This window comes from Hyaena hyaena, unplaced genomic scaffold (assembly GCF_003009895.1).
Source record: "Hyaena hyaena isolate Hyena2069 unplaced genomic scaffold, ASM300989v1 scaffold_886, whole genome shotgun sequence".
Classification (NCBI taxonomy): domain Eukaryota; kingdom Metazoa; phylum Chordata; class Mammalia; order Carnivora; family Hyaenidae; genus Hyaena; species Hyaena hyaena.
Window position 1 is genome coordinate 255,014 of NW_024081520.1, and position 22,412 is coordinate 277,425.

Here is a 22,412-nt window from a genome sequence, read left to right on the forward strand (position 1 = left end):
TAGAAGATACCTAGGAATAAGTTTAGCAGAGAAATCCACAGAACCTGCATGTAGAAAACAGCACCCTCTTAAGGCTGAGGCTTTGCGTGGATGTGGCGAGTTCTCGACAGGCCGGCCTGAGTGACAAAGGTGTGGTTACCCCAGGATTAATCTGTGATTGTGCAACAATTCTTGCTTCTTTCTTTGTCTGGGGTTTGGACCAAATTAAGATTCATATGGTTATAGTGTAACAGTCAGGGAAGGCCTGACTCACACGCCAGAGGGGAAAATGCACCCTCACCGTGAGTCCCGGAAACATCCGGGGAGCTGCAGACAGTGCAAAGGGCACGAGATTGGAGACGTTTGGAAATGTGACAATGTCCATGCCGGGCAGGTGTCGCCCTCCGGGGACGGGGGGGCGGTCACAGCAGTGTGGGCAAGTAACCTGGCACTCTCCAGCACGTTTCGAGTCCACCCAGCCATCGGCCCCGCGCCCCACCCCTCCGCGGCCCCGCGCCCCACCCCTCTACAGCAGTCCCATCAGAACCAACGCTCCTCCCTGTTAGGAACACGGGACCGTTTGCCGCAGCTGCAGCCTGGCTGGAGACAAGGTGACATCTTGGCCACACACCGCCATGATGCGCCCACGTCAGGAGGCCCAGGCTGTGAGCGCGAGGGACCGCCGGGCGTGCTGATGGCCAGGCGCAGACAAAGGAGTAGCACAGACACCTTGTTTGGAAAGGCGGCAGAGAGAAGCCTTGTGTATGAATATACCCATGTTTCACGACTGTTTAAAGACAGAAAAGGGTAGCCAGGTTCATACCAAACCTAAAGCTGGAACAAAATGAGTCCTTTTCAAACTCATGGAATGTTGACAAAAAGCAATCAGATGTTGTCTTACGCCACAATGAGACACCACTTTACAGCTGTGACTATTACAAAATAATAAGTTAAAAGAGAACCCAGCAAGCTAGCCTTGGTGAGAATGTGAGGAAACCAGAAGCCTGTGCACTGTCGGTGGGGAGGTAAAATGGAGCAGCCGCAGCGGAAACAGTGTGAGGTTCCGGAAAAAATCAGAGAATCACTCTATGGTCCAGGAAGTGTTCCCCTAGGCAGAGCCGACAGGTGGAAACCCCCAAGGGTGGTCCATCCACACGATGGACTATTGCTCAGCCTGAGACAGGAATGAGATTCTGCCACCTGCCACTGCACGGATGACCCCTCAGAATGTCACGCAGGTGAGACACGCCAGGCACAGAAGAACAGACACAGTAGGGTTCCGCTTATGTGAGATTCCTCCAAGTGGGAGAGTCATAGAGACAGAAAGTGGACGGTCAGGGGCTGGGGGAGGCGGGTAGTCACTGTTTAATGATGACAGAGTGTCAGTTAGGGAAGATGAGAAAGTTCTGGAGATGGAAGGCGGGACAGTACCACGACACTGTGAATGCATTTAATGCCACTGAGCTCCCACCGAAAAATGGACAAAATGGCACCTGTTATACTATTCATATTCATCACAAAAAAAGAGGAGCATAAAATTAAAGTTTAGTTATTTCTTTATTTTGAGAGAGACAGAGTGTGAGTGCACAGGGGTGGGGCAGAGAGAGACAGAGAGCAGGGGAGGGGCAGAGAGAGGAGAGGGGAGAGAGAGAGAGAGAGAGAGAGAGAGAGAATCCCAAGCAGGCTCCACACTGCCAGTGCAGGGCCCAACGTGGGGCTCGATCCCAGGACCCTGGGATCATGACCTGAACCAAATCTGAGAGTCAGATGCTCAACTGATTGAGCCACCTGGGCACCCTGAGAAGTATAAATTCAGAACAACCTACAATCTTATGTCTGAAAGAAAAATTCTGAAAAAAAGAAAAGTCAAGCTGCATAGACCACCTCGCTGCGTTCCCAACACAGAACTAAGACCGCGTCTCTGGCTCTTGTGACAGTGGCGCTGGGAACACGCCCACCTCCCGGGCTGCTGAGCACATGGGACCTGTCTGATGACAAACGCGTCAGACGATATGGGTGAAACCACGTCGGTCACGTCTGGGACCTGGGGCTGGGAGCACCCTGAATGCACCCTAAGCCCCGGGGCCGCCGACTCCCCCGACCACACAGCGAATCACACCGCGGCTTTGCGCCTGCAGAGGAAGAACCGCGGACAGCGGAAGGCGGGGGGAGGGGGGGCACAGCGAGCAGCAGAGCCAGTGCGTGAGGGGAGACGCGGTCAGGCTGGCGAGTCACAGCGCCTGGAAATACGGCAGGAAAGAAGTCACCAAGGTTACAAAATGAGGAAAAACGAGTGAGAAATAGCTGCAGATCAAAAGGACATGAAAACGATCAAATAATATGTCGTGCACCGTATTCTAATACGCCTGAAAACGTGAATGAACCAGATTTTCTAAAGAATGTTGTCAAAAACTGAGAACTGTGTCTAAGAATTCACAGATGGAGTCTTTCAAACATTCAAGAAACAGATAATTCCGATGATATTTAAAATGTTCTTGGAAAGGAGGAAAAAGAAGGAAATTCCGCAAGTTATTTTTGTGAAATCTGCGTAAGAACGATGCCAAAACCTGGCACGGAGAGAGCAGTGGGCCAGCTCCGACGGGGGCAGCGCGCTACACCGGAGACGGGAAGGGAAGCGGGCACTTCTCACGGAATCCTGCAGGAAACCAGCCTGTTCTCAGTGGGGTCCATCTTGGGGGAGTGAAGACGGTTCTGCATTAGGAGAGCATCACCCTCCCAGCGCCGCCCGCACTGCCGCTGCGCCCGGGGCCTCGCCCCACCCCCCAGTCCCTCCTGCCCTGCAGCGGGGGCAGGGTGCACGGACGCTCTCTCTCTCCCCCAGCGGGAGGCCCCGGGGCTGAGACCCCTGCCCACCCACTGCCACCGGCCCCACGGCCATCCTGGCTCCCACGGGAGTTCGGCCGGACCTCGGGGTCTGTCCACACACATGACCACGCGCATGACCAATGCAAAGACAGGTGTCTTCGTATCACAACCTGATTTTTAAAAAGTTATGGAGCCAAGTGACATCGTGGAAGTCATGCAATTTGACATCTGGGCACATCCACGAAACCGTCACCACGACCACGGTAATGGACACGTCCGCTGCCCCGAAGTTTCCAGGCGGCCCGGTAATTCCTGCCACCAAACCGCCCAGACGACTGCTGACCTGCTTTCTGCCCGTAGAGGTGACTGTGTGTTCCCAGGGTTCTGCACAAACGCAATCGTGCCCCAGGGAGGAAGCCGCGGGCGGGTCTGGCTCCAGCCACTCAGCCTACTGCTTTCGTGGCTGTGCGAACGGGCTCTCCCTCCCTTCCTCCGGTCGGGTCGCCCGTCACACGGACGCACGCTCACCTGCCCATGCACATCTGGGGTGTTTCCAGTTGGGTCTTTGGTGCATACGCTGCTCTGAACGTGTGTGCGTGTGGACCTTCGGCTCGCTGGGGCGGATCCTAGCAGGGGATTGCTGATTATGTGGAACATTTAGGGTCCACTTCTGAAGAAAGGCCAAACTGTTTTCCAAAGTGCTGGCGCCCTGCCTGGTAAAGGCCCCGCAGTGCTGAGTGAGGACCTGCGTTTCTCTGTGTCCCTGTCACACCTGCTGCTGCCCCGTGGCTCGGCCGTCCAGCTGGCTGAGCTCATGGCTGACGGTGTTCAGAGTTGTGTGTGCCTGGCAGTAGTTTTTATATCTTCTTTGGTGGACCACCTATTCAAATTCTTTGCACACTTTCAAAAACAAACTTTCTATTTTAGATTTACAGGAGATTTTTGGAGAAAGATAGCACAGAGTTCCCACATACCAGCACCCAGTTTCCTCTGTTGTTAACACGTTACATTAATGTGATAGATTTGTCACAATTAACACGCCAGAATTGATACTATTAACGGAAGCCCATGCTATGTTCAGACGTCCTTACCTGTCACCTGATGTCCCTTCTGTCCCAGCCCCGCATCCAGGACACCACATGACATTCAGCTGTCGTGTCTCCTTAGACTCCTCTTGGCTGACAGTTTCCCAGGCTTTCTTTGTTTTTGGCGGCCTTGACAGCTTTGAGGACTTTTAAGAGTTTTCTGTCTCACAATTAGTGTCTGATGTTTCTCTCACGCCTGGACTGAGGTTATGGGTTTGGGGAGGAAGACCCCCAGGGGGGTGACCTCATCACATCACCTACAGGGCACCTGCTACCCACGTGTCACCACGGCGACGTGACCTTGGCAGCCCAGCCCGATTACAAAGCGAGCGTTAGGGTCCACGGTCTAGCTTCTGCCTATTCAGTAAGTGGGTTGCTGGTCTTCTTATACTGAATGGTGAGAGTTCTTTATAGATTTTGGATACAAGTCCAGTTTTATCGGTCTTAAAGAACTAGCTTTGGTTTTCTTTTTCCCTTTTTTGTTCATTTCTGCTCCGAACTTCATTGTTTCCTTTCTTCTGCTTACTCTGGGTTTCATTTGCTGTTCTTTTCCTGGATTCTGACGTGAGGCGCCGAGGTTAGTCACCTGAGACATTTCTTCTTTCTGAATAGCGGTATTTAGGGACACATTTCCCTCTAAACACCGTGCTAGCGAATCCCAAAAATTTTTACTCTTTTTTCATTTCCATTCAATTCACAATGCTTTTTAGTTTCCCTTTAGACCCATGGGCTATTTAAGAGTGTGTTGTTGGGGCGCCTGGGTGGCTCAGTCGGTTAAGCGTCTGACTTCCGCTCAGGTCATGATCACACAGTTCGCGGGTTCGAGCCCCGCGTCGGGCTCTGTGCTGACAGCTCAGAGCCTGGAGCTGCTTCAGATTCTGTGTCTCCCTCTCTCTCTGCCCCTCCCCTGCTCACGCTGTCTCCCTCTCTCTCTCAGAAATAAATAAAACATTAAAAAATTTAAAAAAAAAGTGTGTTGTTTAGTTTCCAAACATTGAGGGGATTCTCCAGATGCTCTTTATTTCTCGTAGCCACCATGGTCAGGGAACGTATTTTGTGAGATTGGAATGTTTCACATCTGTCATGACTTGTTTCCTGGCCCAGAAGATGCTCTATCTCTGTGCCTGGTCTGTGCGTATTTGGAAGGACTGTGTCCTGCTCTCATCGGGAGTGTTCTCTGAATGTCAACCAGCCCAGGTCTGTTGACAGCGCTGCAGAGTCCGTGTACCCGATGGCTTTCCTGTCTGTTCCACCAGCCGCTGGCGGGCTCCACCCAGACTTGTGGGTTCTTTACACTCTCAGCCTGCCTGTTTGCACGTATGTATTTTGGAACTCATAGCAGGTGTGGAACCACGTGACACGGTCACATCCTTGTACTCCGTCAGCACCTTTCCCACTAGGAGAGGGCACTCACCGCCCCTGGGAACACCCTCTGCTCTGCGGGCTACTTCGTGCCCTATTAGTGTAGCCAGTCCAGCTTCCTTTGGATCAATGTTAGCACGGTTTATCTTTTACAGCTTTTTACTTTTACTTTATTTATGTCTTTATATTTAAAGTGAGTTTCTTCTAGGTAGCATAAAGTTGGGTCTTAATTTTTTTTAAGTTTACCTATTTATTTTGAGAGAGAGAGGGAGGGAGGGAGAGAATCCCAAGCGGGATCTGCACTGTCAGCACAGAGCCCGGCGCGGGGCTTGAACCCACCAACAGTGAGATCATGACCTGAGCCAGAGTCAGACGCTCAATCGACTGAGCCCCCCGGGGCCCCCGACAGTCCCTGCCTTCCAGTGCCCCACAAGCCACAGCAGAAAAGGCCGTGAACCCGCCGCACCCGTCAGAGAGGGGAGAAGGGTGGCCTTGGTTGTGGGGAAACCTACCCGTGGACTAAGTGCTCCTCGGGTCCCACCTAACGAAGCCCCAGAATAAGGCAGGAGAGAATCAGTGTCTCAGCAGTAGCAGCACGTGTGGAGTCACGAACACGTTTAGGAAAACGAAAATATCTTGCACGTACAGGGTGAAACTCAGAGCGTCTGGCACCCAGCAAACAACTACCAGACGTGCCCGCAAGCAGGGAGGCCAGCCCGTGACAGAAACACGCCAAACCCGAGTGCCGGCCATAACATTACACATGATGGGACGGCCGAGCGCCAGAGTTAAATGGCAAATGACAGGCACAGAAAAGAATTAGCAAGTCATGGAAAAGTCACCTCAAACGTATAAATCATAGATATGGCAACTACGAATCCTTGTGTTCAAAACTGTTCAGTAAGTGAAAGATGTGGAATGAATTTAATTTAAAACTAGAGCTTGCATCCATTCAACCAGCTTCACAAAATCCCGCGTGGGGAGCACGTAAGTGACGTTCACTGGGGAGTGACGGGCAGTGTCGGGTCGCAGGCTGTGTGATCTTTCTAGAGGGCAGGCGGGGAGTGTGCGTCAGAAGACGTGTGGCCGCGCACCTCCTCCGGCCGCCGCGCTGGGCTCCCCGGGGACCCTCCTCCGGCCGCGGGGGCACCAGCGCCTCCCATGACAAACGGCCATAAGGACCCGTGTCCCCCACAAGCCGCCTCGTGCGTGGCACCTGCCACCGTCAGGCGTGGTGTTTCACCTGCTCATGCTTGTCCGTGTCCCACACTGGGGGAGGTGTTTCAGCACAGACACTGTCTGTCTGGCACATGGCAAATATTGACCAAATATTGCCCAATATCAGCAAATATTGGCCAAATGACAGGACGTAAGGGCAGGGACGGCCATGCAACACGGCTGAGAAGAGCAAACCCGGCCTGTGACGCCCGGCACCCGCGTTGAGTAGGGCGATGGCAGGGAGCCCGTCGAGCTCACACCGGGCACGTGGATACAGCCGCGACCCCTGATGACCGCACGCCGAGTGCCCGAGTGTGTGCCTCCACCCTCACACGTGTGTGACGAATCGAACACATGTGCGTATCGGCACCCTTTCCACAGCACCCCCCCCCCCAAGACGGGAGTAAAGAAACATAAAAGTACAATCACACAAGGCCCGAGAGAATGGGAAAGGGGAGAACAGGCAGCGGAGATGCCAGGCCCGGGAAGATGGAAGGCAGCCGCGCAGACCCTGCGAGGCGGATTCGCCCGCAGCAGCGGAGGGCTGGGCCGAGGTCCACACGAGGCTCAGCCACCACCCAAGCAGCAGGGGGGAATCAAGAAGTCATCTCCCTGGGGAGACGGAACCAGAGCCCTGCGGACTCGGGCACTGGGCGCAGGGGGCGTTGTGTGGACAGAGAAGACCCTCCCCTGCCCTGTTGGCAGAGTCTGCCATCCAGCCACACAGGGTCCGTTTTTGCAGAAGTAGAACCACGGCCCCAAACAAGACCTGAAGATCCTGATCCTTGGGGATCCCAAACACAAGGAAACCAGCTCAACACAAGTTTATACCACAGGGAAGCCCAAAGTCCACACAGCATGCAAGAGTCCCCACCAGGCTTTCATAAGTCACGGTGAACGCACAGCCCAGGAGCACGTCCGCCGTGAAGATGGCGCCCAAACCTCAGGCAAGAGAGGCCCGGAGAACACGGACAGTACAGAGGGCGGGGGACTCTCATTTTTATTTTTATTTTATCTCTCTCTGTATTTTAAGTTTAGTTATTTATTTTGAGAGAGAGAGACAGAGAGTGGAGTAAGGGCAGAGAGGGAGAGACAGAGAATCCCAAGCAGGCTCTGCGCTGTCATGGGGCTCAAACCCATGAGCTGCGAGATCATGGCGTGAGCGGAAACCAAGGGCCGGATGCTCAACTGCCTGAGTCACCAGGTGCCTGACAGGGACCCTTTTAAAAGAAGGATAGTTGAAAACACACAGAAGAGCTCTTGGAAGTTAAATAAAAATGTGGAAATTAAAAATGCAGTTGAGGGGCGGTTGGGTGGCTTAGTTGGTTAAGCTTCTGGCTTTGGCTCAGGTCATGACCTCACGCTTCGTGGGATTGAGCCCCAAGTCGGGCTCTGGGCTGATAGCTTGGAACCTGCTTGGGATTCTCTCTCCCTCTCTCTCTGCCTCTCCCCATTCATGCTTTCTATCTCAAATAAATAAACTTAAAAAAAAAGGAAAAGAAAAGAAAACAGAGAATCTGTGCGGGAATGGAAGGTTCCCGGGGTGGGGGGGCGGAGAGCACTTGATGGGGTGGCAAGGCAGCAACAAAAATCAGTGTGGGGACCGAACATCACGCACCAGCAGTTTAGATGCCAGACAACAGAAGGCACTAGAACCCGGAAGTTCAGGGATGCCCGGGAGCTCAGTCGGGTAAGCTTCTGACTCTTGAGTTTGGCTCAGGTCTCGATCTCACGGTTCGTGAGGTCGTGAGTCAGGCTCTGCACCGACAGCACAGAGCCTGCTTGGGACCCTCCCTCCCTCTCCCCTCCATGCTCTCTCTCTCATAATAAATAAATAAACTGTAGATAAATAAAAATAAAATCCTGGAGCTTCAGACTGCTAGAGTTGAAAAGAAAACTGTAAAAGCCTCTAGAGAGAGAAGAGATAAAAAAAACAGGTCATGTAAAGAGCGCTGGAAATAAGAATAGCATCTGATGATTCAACAGCAACTTTAGAATCTGGAAGACAACAAAAAAATAACTTCACGATTTTTTTTTACGTTTATCATTTTTGAGAGAGAAGGAGAGCATGTGCCTGCCTGCATGCAGGTAGAGGAGGGACGGAGAGAGGGAGACAGGGTCTGAAGCAGGCTCTGCACTGACAGCAGTGAGCCCGACACGGGGCTTGAACCCATGAACCGTGGGATTGTGACTTGAGCTGAAGTCAGATGCTTAACCGACTGAGCCACCCAGGCGCCCCAGAACGTCACAATTTTAAGGGGAAAATTATTTTGAACCTAAGATGTCATTAGGGCATCTGAGTGGCTCAGCTGGTTGAGCGTCTGACTCGATTTCAGCCATGGTTCCCGGGTCACGGGATCAAGCCCTGAGTCGGACTCCGCACTGGGCATGGAGGTACCCAAGCTTCTCTCTCTCCCTGCCTCTCGCTGCTCCTCCCCTGCCCATGCGTGTACACATGCCTGCACTCTCTCTCATAAAAAAAAAATAATTTAAAAACCAGCTACCAGTGAAGTGTGAAGGCGCACCACAGAGACTCGGTCCCTACGCACGCTGCCACTGAAAGTCCCCGAGGACCCAGCCGCAAGAGGACACAGGGGAGTCCAGCCCATGTCGAGTGACAGCCTGGCGGCAGCCAGTGCAGCCAGGGGCAGGACGCACCGGTGTCCTGGGGCGGCTGCACTCCATCTGGAACCTTCGCCGCACGGAAGTGTAAGGGCTGCTGGCTGACGTGGGAAGGGCGGGAGACGGTGCACAGAAAACTGGGCCAATGGCAAACGGGACGCATGTGGGCTGCGGGCAAACCAAAGGCTTTAGCGTAAGGAAGAAGCGTGTCTGTGCTGCCCTGCTTGGCCGTCCGCGAACACCACCTTCGCCGTCATGGTGGCACCTGCACCAGGGGCTGCTCCGGCCACGGAAGGAGCCCAGGGCAGGGGTCTGGCAAGAGCTCGGTGCCCCCACCTGTAACGTCTGAGACGCATGCGAGGACGCACTACACAAGGACACTGTGGCTCGAGGAGCAGATTCGTTTTGAGTCCCGTATTCTCTTCTTCAGCGTCGATCAGAGTCACCCCCCCACGTCTCTGCCGGGAGGGTGAGGGGAGGTTTGGCAGATAGTTACAAACAGCTCCCTGAACTTGCAGTAAAGTCTGTACTGATTCCGGGCCCATCACCAAAGGGCAGGTTTCTGTCTAAATCTGTCTACAAACGAGGGAGACATCCCTGAAACGTCCACGCAAAGGGCTGTTGTGAGGAAACGATGCTGTTACAGAGTCTCCTGCTGGAAGCTATTTAGGCCCCAGTCACCTTCTAGGCTCTCCTCCCAGCCTTTGCCGTTACCCAGCTGGCCCTCCTGGACCAGTTCTAAGAAACCCACAGCATACAGGACTTTGCAGGGCCTTTCAAAATTAGAAATATATCTGTAGGCACCCCTCCTTGAAAAAATATTTTTTAAAAATGTTAATGTTTATTTATTTCTGAGAGAGAGAGAGACAGGGTGAGCGGGGGAGGGGCAGAGAGAGAGGGAGACACAGAATCTGAAGCAGCTCCAGGCCCTGAGCTGTCAGCACAGAGCCCGACGTGGGGCTCGAACCCACGAACCGTGAGATCATGACCTGAGCCAAAGTCGGATGCTTAACCGACTGAACCATCCAGGTGCCCCTGAAAAAATATTTTTACATAAAGTAATGAGAGATTCTAACAGGTAAATTTTAAAGCAACATTGTGTCTCAATTTTCCGTATCACTTCCTTATGTTTTTCTGCATTATTTCAATTTCCTACAATAAACACCCACTTTCATGTTAAAGAAATATGCACAAATATCTTTTATAAAGTTGAATCTGGGGCGCCTGGGTGGCCTGCTTCAGATTCTGTGTCTCCCTCTCTCTACCCTTCCCTCCCCAAAATAAATAAATGTTTAAAAAATTTTAAGTTGAATACAAAGATCAAAATATTTATCTGTTAAGAAGACGTACTGCAATAGCAAGCCCCTAGACCCAAATCACAGGCGGGAGGTGGCTGTGGACGGAGGCTGACCCCAGGACCCCAGGACCGGCACTGGTAAGGGCTCAGAACACACAGGGTCATTCCTGACGGGAACAATGAGAGCTGAAATAATGTTTTAAAAGGGCCTGTAGGTTCCAAAACCTGCAGAAGGTTTTTAAAAAGAAATGTAAGTCCCTATATTAAAATACATAAAACAGCAGGAAAGCCTTTTAAAAAGGTGAAAGTTGGGGCGCCTGGTTGACTCAGTCAGTTGAGCTTCCGACTTCGGCTCAGGTCATGACCTCACGGTTTGTGGGTTCGAGCCCCGCGTCGGGCTCTGTGCTGACTGCCAGCTCGGAGCCTGGAGCCTGTTTCAGATTCTGTGTCTCCCTCTCTCTCTGACCCTCCCCTGCTCACACTGTCTCTCTCTCTCTCTCAAAAATAAACATTTAAAAAAAAAAGGTGAAAGTTAAGATGACAGCCGACATTAGTCACATCAACTGTAGCAATGCACACGAAACGAGGGGCGTTCCGCCACAGCCAAGTCCTGGTCAGGGGCCGCCTGCCCCCACTGCCCCTCCGTGGGGGGCGCAGCCCTGCAGAGCCCCCCTGCAGGGAAGGGCAGGGTCTCCTCTCCATCAGGGTCAAGGCACAAAGGAGTAAAGCCTGCCACCGGCCAGCTCCCACCCCAGCCCACGGGTCAAGGTCAGAATAACAAGCAAGGACGAACTGGTTAAAAGAAAGTTGGCTTCTGCTCTGCCCTTGCTGGCGTGGAGCCCCCACCCCTCCTTGGAGGCGGGCGGCACAGGCCCTGGGGGCCCTGGCTCAGCCTGCTGCCCGGGGCGCCTGCTGGCCTTGGTCAGGCCCTGTGAGGGGCTGGCCGGAGGGGCCTGGAGAGGCCTGTGCTCCAGCCCCCCGCAGGCCGAGCCCCGCCTCGGCCAGGCCGCCGTTGCTGCTGTGCTGCGCGCACGCCCCTCATTTTCTGGGACGCCCCTCTTGGTTTTGTGCCCCAAACACCTCTCCTCTGCTCTCAGCTCCTTCTGTGGCCTTGCAAACCTTTATTAGTTGTCTGAGGAGTTTCCTCCCGCCGCGAACAGAGCCCCCCAGCCCTCTGCGGCCATCAGATGCCCCACGCCCGCTGGGGAGGGGCCCGGGGCCTGTGGAGCGGGCGCCCGGCGAGAGCTCTGTTCTTGGCTTTCAGGAGAGGATAAACAGAAACAGAAGCGAGATGAAAACGCCAATTAGTGAGCGCAAACAGCGCCAAGCTCCGGACAGAAGGCAGGCTTGAGGGGGGCTGTCACCCCACGTATCCGCCGGCCTCCCTCACCCCTTCGCCAGGGCTGACAGCAAGGCAGGATCAGGCGGCTGTGGCCCTGGGGTCGCCGCCCTTGGCCCCTGGTCTGCTGAAGGGGACAAGGGCCAGGGATGCGGAGAACACCCCAGGCCCCTCGCCTCCTGGCCTTGAGTCTCCGCCCTCCCCCGTGGCTCCAGCCTGGGCAGGGCATCCACCCGGGCTGATGGACAGACGGAGGACAGCGGTCTGGGCCTCTCTCACGGCCATGGACCAGACACAAGACCTGGAGTGGTAGTCCTCATTTCCAGAACCTTCTTTCTGAAGGAAAGCTAAGTGCAGGATGGTCCTGGATTCCTGAGGCCAGTAGCTCTGCTAAGGCTTCCCCAGGCCCACCCCCCGCCCCTCCTCTGCCACTGCCCCCCACCCCCCACCCCTCCTCTGCCACTGCCCCCCACCCCCCCGCCCCTCCTTTCTGCCCGACACCTCCCCCTGCCACACAGCATTTGTTGTTCCTGCGTCACCCAGGAAGCCCCCAGGCCTACGGGCCTTGCTCTTAAACCACTGGGGGCCAAAGCGTGGAGGCAGAGGCCTGGGGCCAACGTGGCTTGGTGCACGTGCAGTGGGTGGCACCCTGGCCTCGAGAAGCCCACCACCCAGCACGGCGTCCGCCACTTCTGCCGGGACGAGGCTGCCATGTTCACGGAAACGTTAAGAGCAGTCAGTGGTGCCAAAAGGCACAGGTGTGGACACCGACCTGCCTGGAGGCCTGGTCAGAGCCGCTCCCGACGGCTGCTAGACCTGAGTCTCAACCTCCTGAGTCCCAGTCTGCACGGAACTTGGCACCCAGCACCCAGCACCCACTATACGGCACCCTCAGCACCCAGATCCAGCACTCAGCACCTAGCACCCAGCACCCACTATATGGCACCCTCAGCACCTAGACCCAGCACTCAGTACTCTCAGCACTGAGCACCCAGCACCCTCAGAACTCAGCACATAGCACTTAGCACCTGGCACAATACACGGCACCCAGCACTCAGAACCCAGCACCGCAAGCCCTCTGCTGGGCCCTGAGTGACCACCTGACCTCAGCCCACCTCCTCAGTCTAGAGGTCACGGTTCGCAGTCAGGCCCATGGTACCAAAGGGGGCCTATAGGACGGAGCAGGGACTCTTCCTCAACCCGGCCAGTCTCTATGAGAAGAAAGCCAGAGGCCCTGGCTGATTTCTGCAAGGGCGAGAGCAGCCACGTCCCCCGAGCCCCCGTCCAGGAGATGAGGAAAGTGAGAGCAACCCCAGAAGACAGACTTATACGAGGCCCGAGCACACATAGGCCAGGAGGAAAAAGTGCAGGGACCCCAGCCGATACCACCCCCCCCGACGGCACGGGGTGCTCGGGCAGCCGCCGGCCACCAGCCGGAGTCCCAGGATGGCCCTGTCCTCCCTGCCTCATCCACTCGGACCCGGGCTCGGGTTTACCACGCCAGAGTCTCCGAAATCGGCGGCATTAGGGTCTGCCTGGACTTGATGCTCATTCTGCTGGTTTAAACGCCCCAGCATTAAATGGGCAACGTTCCGGAGCCAACCCCGTCCCTGGTGTTTGTGCAAGATCACCGTGAGCCCCGTCACACAGGAGCTATTAAAACAAATGCTTTAATCCCAACCGGAATTTCTTGCCAACCAACAAGGCAAAAAATAAATGACTTTACCAGTTTAAGTGCATTTATATCCATCTTATTCCCACACTGGGGCAAAAGCTTTATAACTGAACTGTAGCTTAATCAACCAGGACCATATTCTCCTGAGGGGAAGACGGCCCCTCGTTGCTTTAGGGAGAAAAGGCAGTTTCTCTGATGTGCCTTCCAGCCTGAGACATGTGGGGCAAGTGGGGTCTCTCCTGAGCCCAGGGAGGTAAGTGCTGCCTGATCAACGGGGCATCTGGGAAGCCCGTTCCGAGTGATGTTGGCATTTCAGCATGGAGCTCTTGCTGCCTGCCTGCGGAGAACCCGGCTCCCAGGGGTGAGCAGGGGAAGGAGGAGGCACCCCAGCCCTTGGAGGGCTAATGGTGGGGGGTCTTACATCCGAACATCAAGACTTCCCAAGTTGGTGTGAGCCAGGTGCTGTGAGGTGCCCGTCCACCTTGTTTGGAGGGCGAGGTGCCCACCTTGGCCTCACCTTCGCAGACCCTTCTTGCCCATGACACACAACTGGAACCCTCCGTAAGATCCATAAACACATCTGCTAAGCAGGACGCGGGCTTGTTCCCTGGGCCCCTCCCTTCTTCCTGCCCCGTCCACGGGACCCAAGAGCAGCACCAGCCACTTGGCCGCTGGGAGAAGCCGGCCAAGCATAAAAGCCCAGGGAAGCTTGCGGGGTGACAGGGCACAACGGGAGCCGAAGCCGGGCCCCAGCTGACAGCACTGAGCCACCGACGACACCCTCTTGCGGGAGGGAAACACACCTCCTCAGCCCCTCTCTGTTTCTCGAATGTGCACCTTCCTCCGTGCAGGACTGCAGCGCTTCCCTCCCGGCTTGCTCCTTCCCCCGCAGCCCCGCTCGGCTGGGACGGGGCGGGGGTGCCCGGCCTCACCCTCTGCGTGGCGTCCCAGGGGTTACTGTCTCGTACAGCTCTGACCTGAGGCCCTAGGAGGCCAGGTGAAGGAGGGTCTGGGAAAGAGCTATTTCTGACCTGCAAACACCTCAGGCCCCTGATGCTGCGTCCGGGAAGCGGCCGCTGGCACCCACGGGCTGGGAGTCACAGAGCCAGCGGCGGCACACGGGCGCTCAGGCTGCTTGACACAAGCAGGCGCCAAACAAGAAAGGAGGCCCCCAACTCAGCCCTGGAGGTGGGGGAAGGCACCGGCGCCGAGGGAGGAGCTTCTCTGCCCAGGGCCCCCAGCTCCCAGAGGGCGAGTCGCCCCACTGCAGCCACACCCCGTGTTGTGCGAGCGGCGAGGTGGGCACTGCCCTGTTTTCTCTAGGATCGGACCCTGGCAGCCTCGACACATCTGGAGGCCGGTCCCCATGAGACCCCCAGGACGGCGCCCCAGCAGAGAGCAAACAGCCTGCCACCCACAGGGTACACAGGCCCTCAGAGGCTCTCCCGGGGGTGTGCGTCTGTGAAAGGCTGTTCTGTCCACGGAGGGCTGGGTGACCCTCCTCCCACACACCGCAGTCTTGCTCGGTGGAGAGGCTGTCTGCACACACTCATGCACACATCCGTGGCCCTTCTCTCACCCTCGTCTCTCACCTCCTCAAACACCGGATCTCAGGCCCTCATGCCCTCACCAAGACAGGACAGCCTTTCGGCCAAGCCCAGACCAGGCTCTCTGCCCCAGGGTGGCCCCTGGCCGCAGGCCCCAGTGACCACAGCAGCAGTGGGCCACTGGAGTGCTCGGGACAGAAGTGTGCTTGCTGAGAAGACCCCTCCCCTTGGGTTTGGTCACTGTTGTCCTGTAACATTCTCCTTCCAATCTCCTGCTGCCTTCCACACCTGTCCCAACCCCTGCAGCCCCTGGGCCTTTGCACGTGCCGTGTCCCAGTCTCACCTGCACATCCTTGAATCCCATCTCAGATGTCCTCTCCTCCGTGCAGCCCTCCCCGGCCCCCACACCATCCCCAAGGACCTGAGCACAACCTGGACATGGACTGTGTCATGCTAAGGCAAGTCAACAGAGTAACCAGTGTTGAAAACCAGTTTTGGGGGCCAAAATACCCAGGCTGTGCCTGATTTAGCCTGATGAGGGTCCACAACCAACCACACTACACTGACAGCTGCCCACGCTCTCGTCCACGGTGTGAATACAGCTCCTGGGCCGAGTGCCACTTCCTGGCCTTGGGGGAAAACAGTCTTCTCAAATCGTACCCTTGAGGATCCGGGGCCCCGGCTTCCCAAACATGTGGCCCAAGCACCTGGCTGCTCTGTTACCAGCTCCACTGCTGCCACGGACTCCGCACGTGTTTTCTGCTCTAAGGGTCTGAGCAGTAAGACTGGGGGCGTCTTGGTGGATCTCGGGGGGGCCCAAAAACATAAAAGCCTCCGGGATATCTTCTTAGAACAAATTTGCCAACAGCTGGACCCTTTCTCACCAACATGGCCCCAGACACTCCTCCTCCTCCTCAGCCAGCCCTGCGAGCCCGCGGGGCCTCGGCTCCCCTGCCTCCGCGTGGGCCCCGCAGAATGGTGTCCCAGGCACCATGTCTGAGTTTGAAGGAGCCAAGGGTGCCCGCTAGTCACCCCACAAAGGACTCAGGCCCTGAGGGCAGATGCCCCACAGCCCCCACCCTCTCAGGCTGCATCTCAGGAGAGACGCAGCCACCATGCAAAGCCCTCCCGTGTCCACTCCAGGGGCCCAGGGACTGGAGCATCTGGGCAGATGCTGCCGCCTCGGGGGAAGGAGCCCCGGGAGCCACCTGTCCTCTCCTCTGTGGTCCATGCCTGCCCACCTCCTGCAGAGAAGCAGCTGGGCACCGGGTGTCTGTGAAGCCACTGGTCGGTGCTGATGGCTTTGCTGCGACGTGACAGGGACACTGTCCTCACCCAGTGACAGCCCCTAGCAGCTCCCAGCCCCCTCCCTCTCCCTTCTCTCCCGTAGTGTGGCAGGGGCCCAGGGGTCTGCGCCCTGCTCCCAGGTGGTCCCCAGGAGGTCCAGTGGGGCAGAAGTTCCTCGGCAAGGGTCACACAGCAGCCCGCTGGCTGGGCACAGCCTCAGTGGGGGCTGGGCCCCCAGGACCGGGCAGCAGCCGACGTCACCAGAGGCTTATGGGAAAGGCCTGGGGTCGTCTGAGCTTTCACCTCCGTCCAAACTGCCTCTGAGCTCCTGTGAGACCGGCACCCCGTGAACTTTGGACTGTCGCTCAGTTCCCCATACCCTGCGCCCCAGAGTGGACGAGGCCCTACAGCCGTGCACTTGGGTGGGGGTGGGGGGTTGGGACTCCCTGCTGCTCTGTCTGCCTGACGCTGATTCTGGAGTCTTGTAGTTGCCATTCCTCCCAGGCAGTCACCTCAAAGCCTCTGTCCCTAACAAAGACCTTCCATGAGACGCCCGGTCAGGAAGACACGCAGCCGGTGAGCCGCGGGCAGCCTCAGATGAACACAACTCAAGGGGGCTTCGTGGAGCCAGCCAGTGCTGCCGTGAGGGCCGCCACGGGGCTCCCTCCGGGCCATGCCTCCCTCCTGCTGTAGGTCTTTCTCTGGGTGTGCAGGTGTGGGGTCTCCGAGTGTGTGATCTCCGAGTGTGCAGGTGTGCGATCTCACGGTGTGTGGTCTCCGAGTGTGCAGGTGTGTGGTCTCCGAGTGTGTGATCTCCGAGTGTGCAGGTGTGCGATCTCACGGTGTGTGCAGGTGTGGGGTCTCCGAGTGTGTGGTCTCCCAGTGTGCAGGTGTACGGTCTCTGTGTTTCCAGCCCTCAGTTGCTCAGCTGGTTTCTGACCATCTCTGTCACTGTGTCTGTCTCTCCACCAGTCACCCTACATTCCCGTCCCTCGTCCTGCTTCCCTGGGCTCCTCAGTGTCCGTCTCGGTGTGCTCTTTCCCCTCGGCTGCTCTGTTTCGATTCTCCACCCCCCCAAGTGGCTGCTGGGCCTGACCCCCAGCCTGCACCCCACTGTCTCTCCCGCCTCCATCTCCCCCTAGCCTGCCCGCCTCTTTCTCAGCGGTTTCCTGGGTGTAACCCCCTGGGCCTGTCTCTCTCGGAATACTTGTCCCGGTGTCTGTCTGTCCCTCTGTCTGAATGTGCTCATCCTGAGACCAAAATGATGCCTGCCAGGGAGAGAAGCACAGAAGCAGCACGGGGTCCTGCCCTGGAAGTCGCGCAGAGCTCGCCCTCAGCGGGGATGGTGGGCATCGGGAGCCAGCACTGGCTGGGGCACCCTGTGCGTGGCCACCAAGAGGGTGCTCCAAGGCGCCTCTGCTGCCGCCCCCCTCCCCCAGCTCCCACACGGCCCCGAGAAGCCCGCCCCGTCGCCGCCGCAGGAGAAACTCTGGGCTGACATGGAACAAAGGGACTCCAGGCTGGCAATTACACAGCTAATTTCAGCCATGTAGACAGCCAGATCAGATATTCCAGTTTTCTTACAAACCCACCTCAGGGCCTGAATTAGCCACCTAATTAATTATCTGTAACAGCCTGGGACTGGCTGGTGGAGCATGGATTGCTCCTGCTGCCAGGGTGCTGGCCTGTCCCTGAATCATGTCCCGGTGACGTAATCATTATAATTAGACTCGACCTGCAGCCGCTCCTTGACCACAAAATCTTAGGAACTGTGGCCCCGGGGAAGGCCCAAACGTCCAGTCACCTACCTGCGGCGAGCACAGAGGCAGCCGCCTCGGGCCCCATCCTGGGTTTCGCGGCGCTGTGCCGTCCCCATCCGGCCACGGTGGCCCCACTGGCGCCCCTCCTCCCGGCACATGGTCCTGGTTCCTCCCACCACTGCAGACGCATCACCTGACTCACGCCAGGCTGCCATCGGTGCCAGGTCAGGGTGGGGCCCACAGAGGCGGCCACCCAGGGAAGACATCCGGATGGCGGAGTCGGGTCTGGGCACAGGCTCCCACGGCAGCGAGCTCCGGGAGCTGGTGCTGCACCAGCACACGGCCCCGCTGGAGAGGCCGCTCTACCAGGAAGCACGCGCCACTGTGGACTTCGCTGCGCTGCCCACCTCCTAGCCAGGGTCTCTGGCCACAGCGGTGGCCTTCTGACCCCAGCAGGCACAGGATTCGCTTCAGATAGGAGTCAGCAGTGTTAGAAGGGTAGACCCTTCCCCCAACACACACACGCACACACAGACACACGCACGGCTGCACTCCTCTGTGGAACGGGGCCAGGCCCACACAGCCATCCTGGTCTTTTCTCTTGTCCCCGAGCTCGGCCAGCCCTGGCTCCCTGCGCATGCTGCTGCCCCCGCAGGGGTGAGACCCCCAGGGACAGCTCCAGGCCTGGTTCCCCACCCCCACTCTACCTGCTCCAGCCACCCTGCAGCCTCCCGTAGCTTTGCCCACCAAGAGCAAGGTCCCAGGGGGGCCACCAGACCCTGACAGTTGGGGCTAGCCGTAGTGTCTGTGAAACCCACACCGCGCCGGGCCTTCCTCCCAAGTCCAGGGGAGAGTGCTGCTGTTGAACCCTTGGCCCCATTCTCTGCTCTGTCTTCTGGGCTCTGCCCTGACCACAGCACGGCAGCGTACTTCCTCCCCCACGGCCTTGGCCCCTGCGCCCTTTCCCTGGCTCTTTCCTGAGAGAGGGAGTGGGCAGGTGTGTTTTGGGGGGATGTGCAGTGAAGGAACGTGTGAAGTCTGGGGTGACCATGTGCGGCACGTGCCCCGGCGTGTCCGCGTGCCACGGTGGTCTGCAGCCCGCGACAGCTGGGAGCATCCTGCCCCCACCCCCCCCGCTTCCTACCTCCCAGGGCCTGTTTCATCACGAACTCCATGCCGATGGCTTTGATTCCTCAGCGGCTCCTCCGATGGTCAGAACTCACATGCAAGTGTGGCCAGGAGCTCTCCGCCTGCAGGAAAGGAAGTGGGCACAGGTCACCCTGATCAGGCCTGGGGAAGAGCTTTTCCTCATCCCCACATGACGTCCCGTGAGCATAGGTCTGGCGTCTGAGAGCGTCATTTGACAATCTCCCCACACTTTATGGCGGGATCCCGGCACTGACAGGGATGCCTAGGAGGGCCTGGGGAGGGGTCTCTGTGGAGGAGGGTTTCTACCCCACGCCCTGACCAAGGCAGGTAGATCCCGGGACCCTACGGGCCTGCAAAGGGGTCTCACCTGGAACCCTGGGTTTCTGGAACTAGTTTTCAGTGGCCATTGCAGGGACGTAGGCAGGGGTGCTCATGACTTGGGAGAGCACAGCTCAGAGGAGCCGGGCCCAGGTGGGGGCAGGCCCAAGGCGTGTTTGAAGGTGACTGGCTCTTCTGCCTCCTTTCTGGGCCCTGGGCCACAGCGGGGTGGGGGTCTGTCTAAGGGACGGGCACAGCGGCAAGGGTGGGGTGGGGCCCGAGTGGATGCCCCTTCAGAGAAGTCCCCTTGGCTTCTGACAGGGAAGTCTCAGGAGACCGGCTCCATCCAAGGGAAATTCCAGTGCCCACTGCCACCAGTGAGGGTGGGGGCGGAAGGGGGAAACTGCAGGGAGTCTAGCCTTCAGGGAACAGATGTAAATGCGGGGGAGCAGACCACCCCTCCACCTGCATCTGCACGGGTAGGGCGTTCCAGGGTCCAGGTCTGCTGAACTCTGGTGGGGAGGTGCTTCCTGTAAAATCAACAGCTGCAATACCCCTGCCTCCCCACCTGCGGGGTCTCCTCCGGGCAGGGAACCCCAGGTCTCTGGAGACCCCGTGTTTCACGGGGTTCTCCTCTGCAGACGAAGGAGACCCGCGGCTATGCGGCCTGGGGAGGGCTGGCTGGGTGGCAGTGCCCCCGCCTCCCCGCAGAGCGCTGGCGCGCAGGGGCGCCCTTGCCGCAAAGCAGATTCTCTTCCAAACTTCTCCCCTGGCTCCTGAGGGGGATGGGCACTCGCGGTCCAGCCACAGCGAGACGGGAGCTGCTGGAGCCCCCGGGCCCCCGCCGCGCCGCACCCCGTGGCTTTGCGGGCGGGCGCGCCGGGGGGCGGGAGGAGCCGGGAGCCGGGGCACCGCGGAGGCGCGGGGAGGCCGGGCGCGAGCCGGGACCGCGGGGCCCGCTTCAGCACCGCGCGGGCGGACAGCGCCGCCCGGGGCCGCGAGGGGCGGCGGGAGCGGGCTGCGCGCGGGTGCGTCGCTTACCTTCGCGGCTCGGGCTGCGGGCGGGCGGGCGGTCAGCGGCGGAGCGCGCGCGGGCGGCCCGGGTCCATGTGGCGCCCCGGGAACTGCGGCGGCGGCTGAAGGGCACGGCGAGGAGGGCGCGTCACACGGAGGCGCTCCCCGCCCCCCGCCCGCGTCCGAGCGTGACGACGAGGGCGGGGCCGCGGCGGCTGGGCTGGCGCCCGCGGGGGGCGGGGGCGGGGAGACGCGCCCCCTCTCGGCTCCCAAACCTGCCCTGGCGCCGCGTTCGGGGGGGGGGGGGGGGAAGGGCATCTCCGAGCCACCCCGTGCGACCCCGGCCCGCCCAGCGGCTTGGAGTCCCAGATAGTGCCCCCACCCCACCCCGACCACCGTCCGACCTCTTCAGTGCGGACCCGAGCGGGGGTCGCCCTCTTCGCAGTGTCGCGCACCCCCCCGCCCCAGCCGGTGGGGAGCACCTTGGGAGCGCACGCGAAACCCCCAGTGGCCGAAGCTTTCTTTTCAGGCAGGAGCGGAGGGGCCTTGGAGGTTGGGGGTCTCGGCTCGCCTCCCCATTCCACGCCGCCGCGGCGCGCAGGGGAAGGGTCAGCAGTGATCCTGCCCCGGACGAGTGACCCTGAGTGCTGCCCGTGACCCCGACTCCGCCGCCCTCGGGCCCCCTGGCACCCCTGGCAGGAAAGGGAGCCCCCAGACTCCGAAAACCCACCCCGGCCGAGACAGAGCCGCAGAGCGGCCGGGACCTATTTTCAGGGTAACAGCGTCTCCGAGGGGGAGGAGGCCACGCCGAGTTTCAATCTGGGGGGACTCGGACGGGGAAGAGTGCGGCGGGCGCCGGTGGCGCGGGCGGGCGGCCCCTCGCGGGGCCCGGGCGCGTGAAGGTCACTGCGGACGAGGGCCGCTCCGCCCCCGCGCGGCCGCCCCCTCCCCCGGGCCTCAGGGATTTCCCCCGCGGCAGCAGCCGCACTGCGGGCAGACTGGGGTCGCCGCAAGGTCGGAGGCTAGGCCTCCAGTCCCGCCGCCCCGCCGGGGTCGGGAGACCCTGCCCCGCAAGCCAGCGTTGTGGGCGGAGCTGCGGGGAGGGGCTGCGGCGCGGCCGCGTCGGACCTCGAGGAGCGTCGGGGCTGAAACTGTTTCCCCGGGCTCTTGGCCCAGGGCTGACCTCCTGCGTTAGCTTGTCAGTGTCCCCTCCGGACAGAGTCATCGGGGTGCCGGGCCTGCGGCGGACGTGACGGATCCTAGAGCTGACTCTGCCCCCACCCGCACCCGCACCCCGGGAAGACCGCAACCCCGCTCCTCTCTGCTCTTCCGCCGCCGCCGGCCCTCCTGACCCGCCTCCACCTGACTCTGGAAGAGGTGCGGACCCACAGCCGCTTGTTTCCTCCCAATCTGTTGGGCACCTGCTCCCAGCTCCCACCCCTCGCTGGCCGCCTCCAGCCCCTACTGTGCGGGCAGTGGCCTGGTAAGGCCCCAGGGGGCGGGTATGGAGGAAACCAGCGCCACTCCGTGGGAGCTGGGGTCAGTCTCTACTCAGTGGCCAGTGACCCCGGAGGAGGCCCACTTCTCAGGAAACCCCTCTGCAGCCTCTCTGGACCCCAGGGCCCTGGGGAGCTGGCCGCAACATTCTCAGCTTCTCCTGCTAACAGGTCCTATCCCCTGGGTCTGGGCCAGGAGGTGAAAGGTGGGGTGCTGCCCAAAGGGTGAGCCTGGGGGCAGGACATAGGACTCAGGCCAGGGCTGCAAGGAGCCCCTTGAGCTAGTCTGCCCTGGCTGACCCCCAGAAATATGGGAAGCACAGTCCTATTTCATCTCTCCCCAACCCTTCTTGGGAGAGGGATTCTAGCCCCAGGCCTTGAGCAGGTCTAGGGACGGGCATTCTGTGGTCACGTGGTACTGGGCGTGTGAGGGCCTTG

At 58.9% G+C, this 22,412-nt stretch overlaps 1 protein-coding gene and 1 non-coding gene across 2 annotated transcripts in view; one reads left to right on the forward strand and one right to left on the reverse strand.

The window, feature by feature from the left end:
- Positions 1-20,523, reverse strand: part of CPLX1 (complexin 1) — a 33,435-nt gene extending 12,912 nt beyond the window's left edge. The window contains exons 1-2 of the mRNA XM_039220405.1: positions 20,506-20,523; positions 19,142-19,247 (exon numbers count right to left, since the gene is read on the reverse strand). Of these exons, the coding sequence (XP_039076336.1) occupies positions 19,142-19,172 (31 nt within the window). The 5' untranslated portion in view covers positions 19,173-19,247; positions 20,506-20,523. The remainder of the gene's footprint in view (positions 1-19,141; positions 19,248-20,505) is intronic.
- On the forward strand, positions 4,646-4,730 carry TRNAG-UCC. The gene has a single exon. It is a non-coding gene; the product is annotated as a tRNA-Gly (tRNA).
- Positions 20,524-22,412: the final 1,889 nt, after the last annotated feature.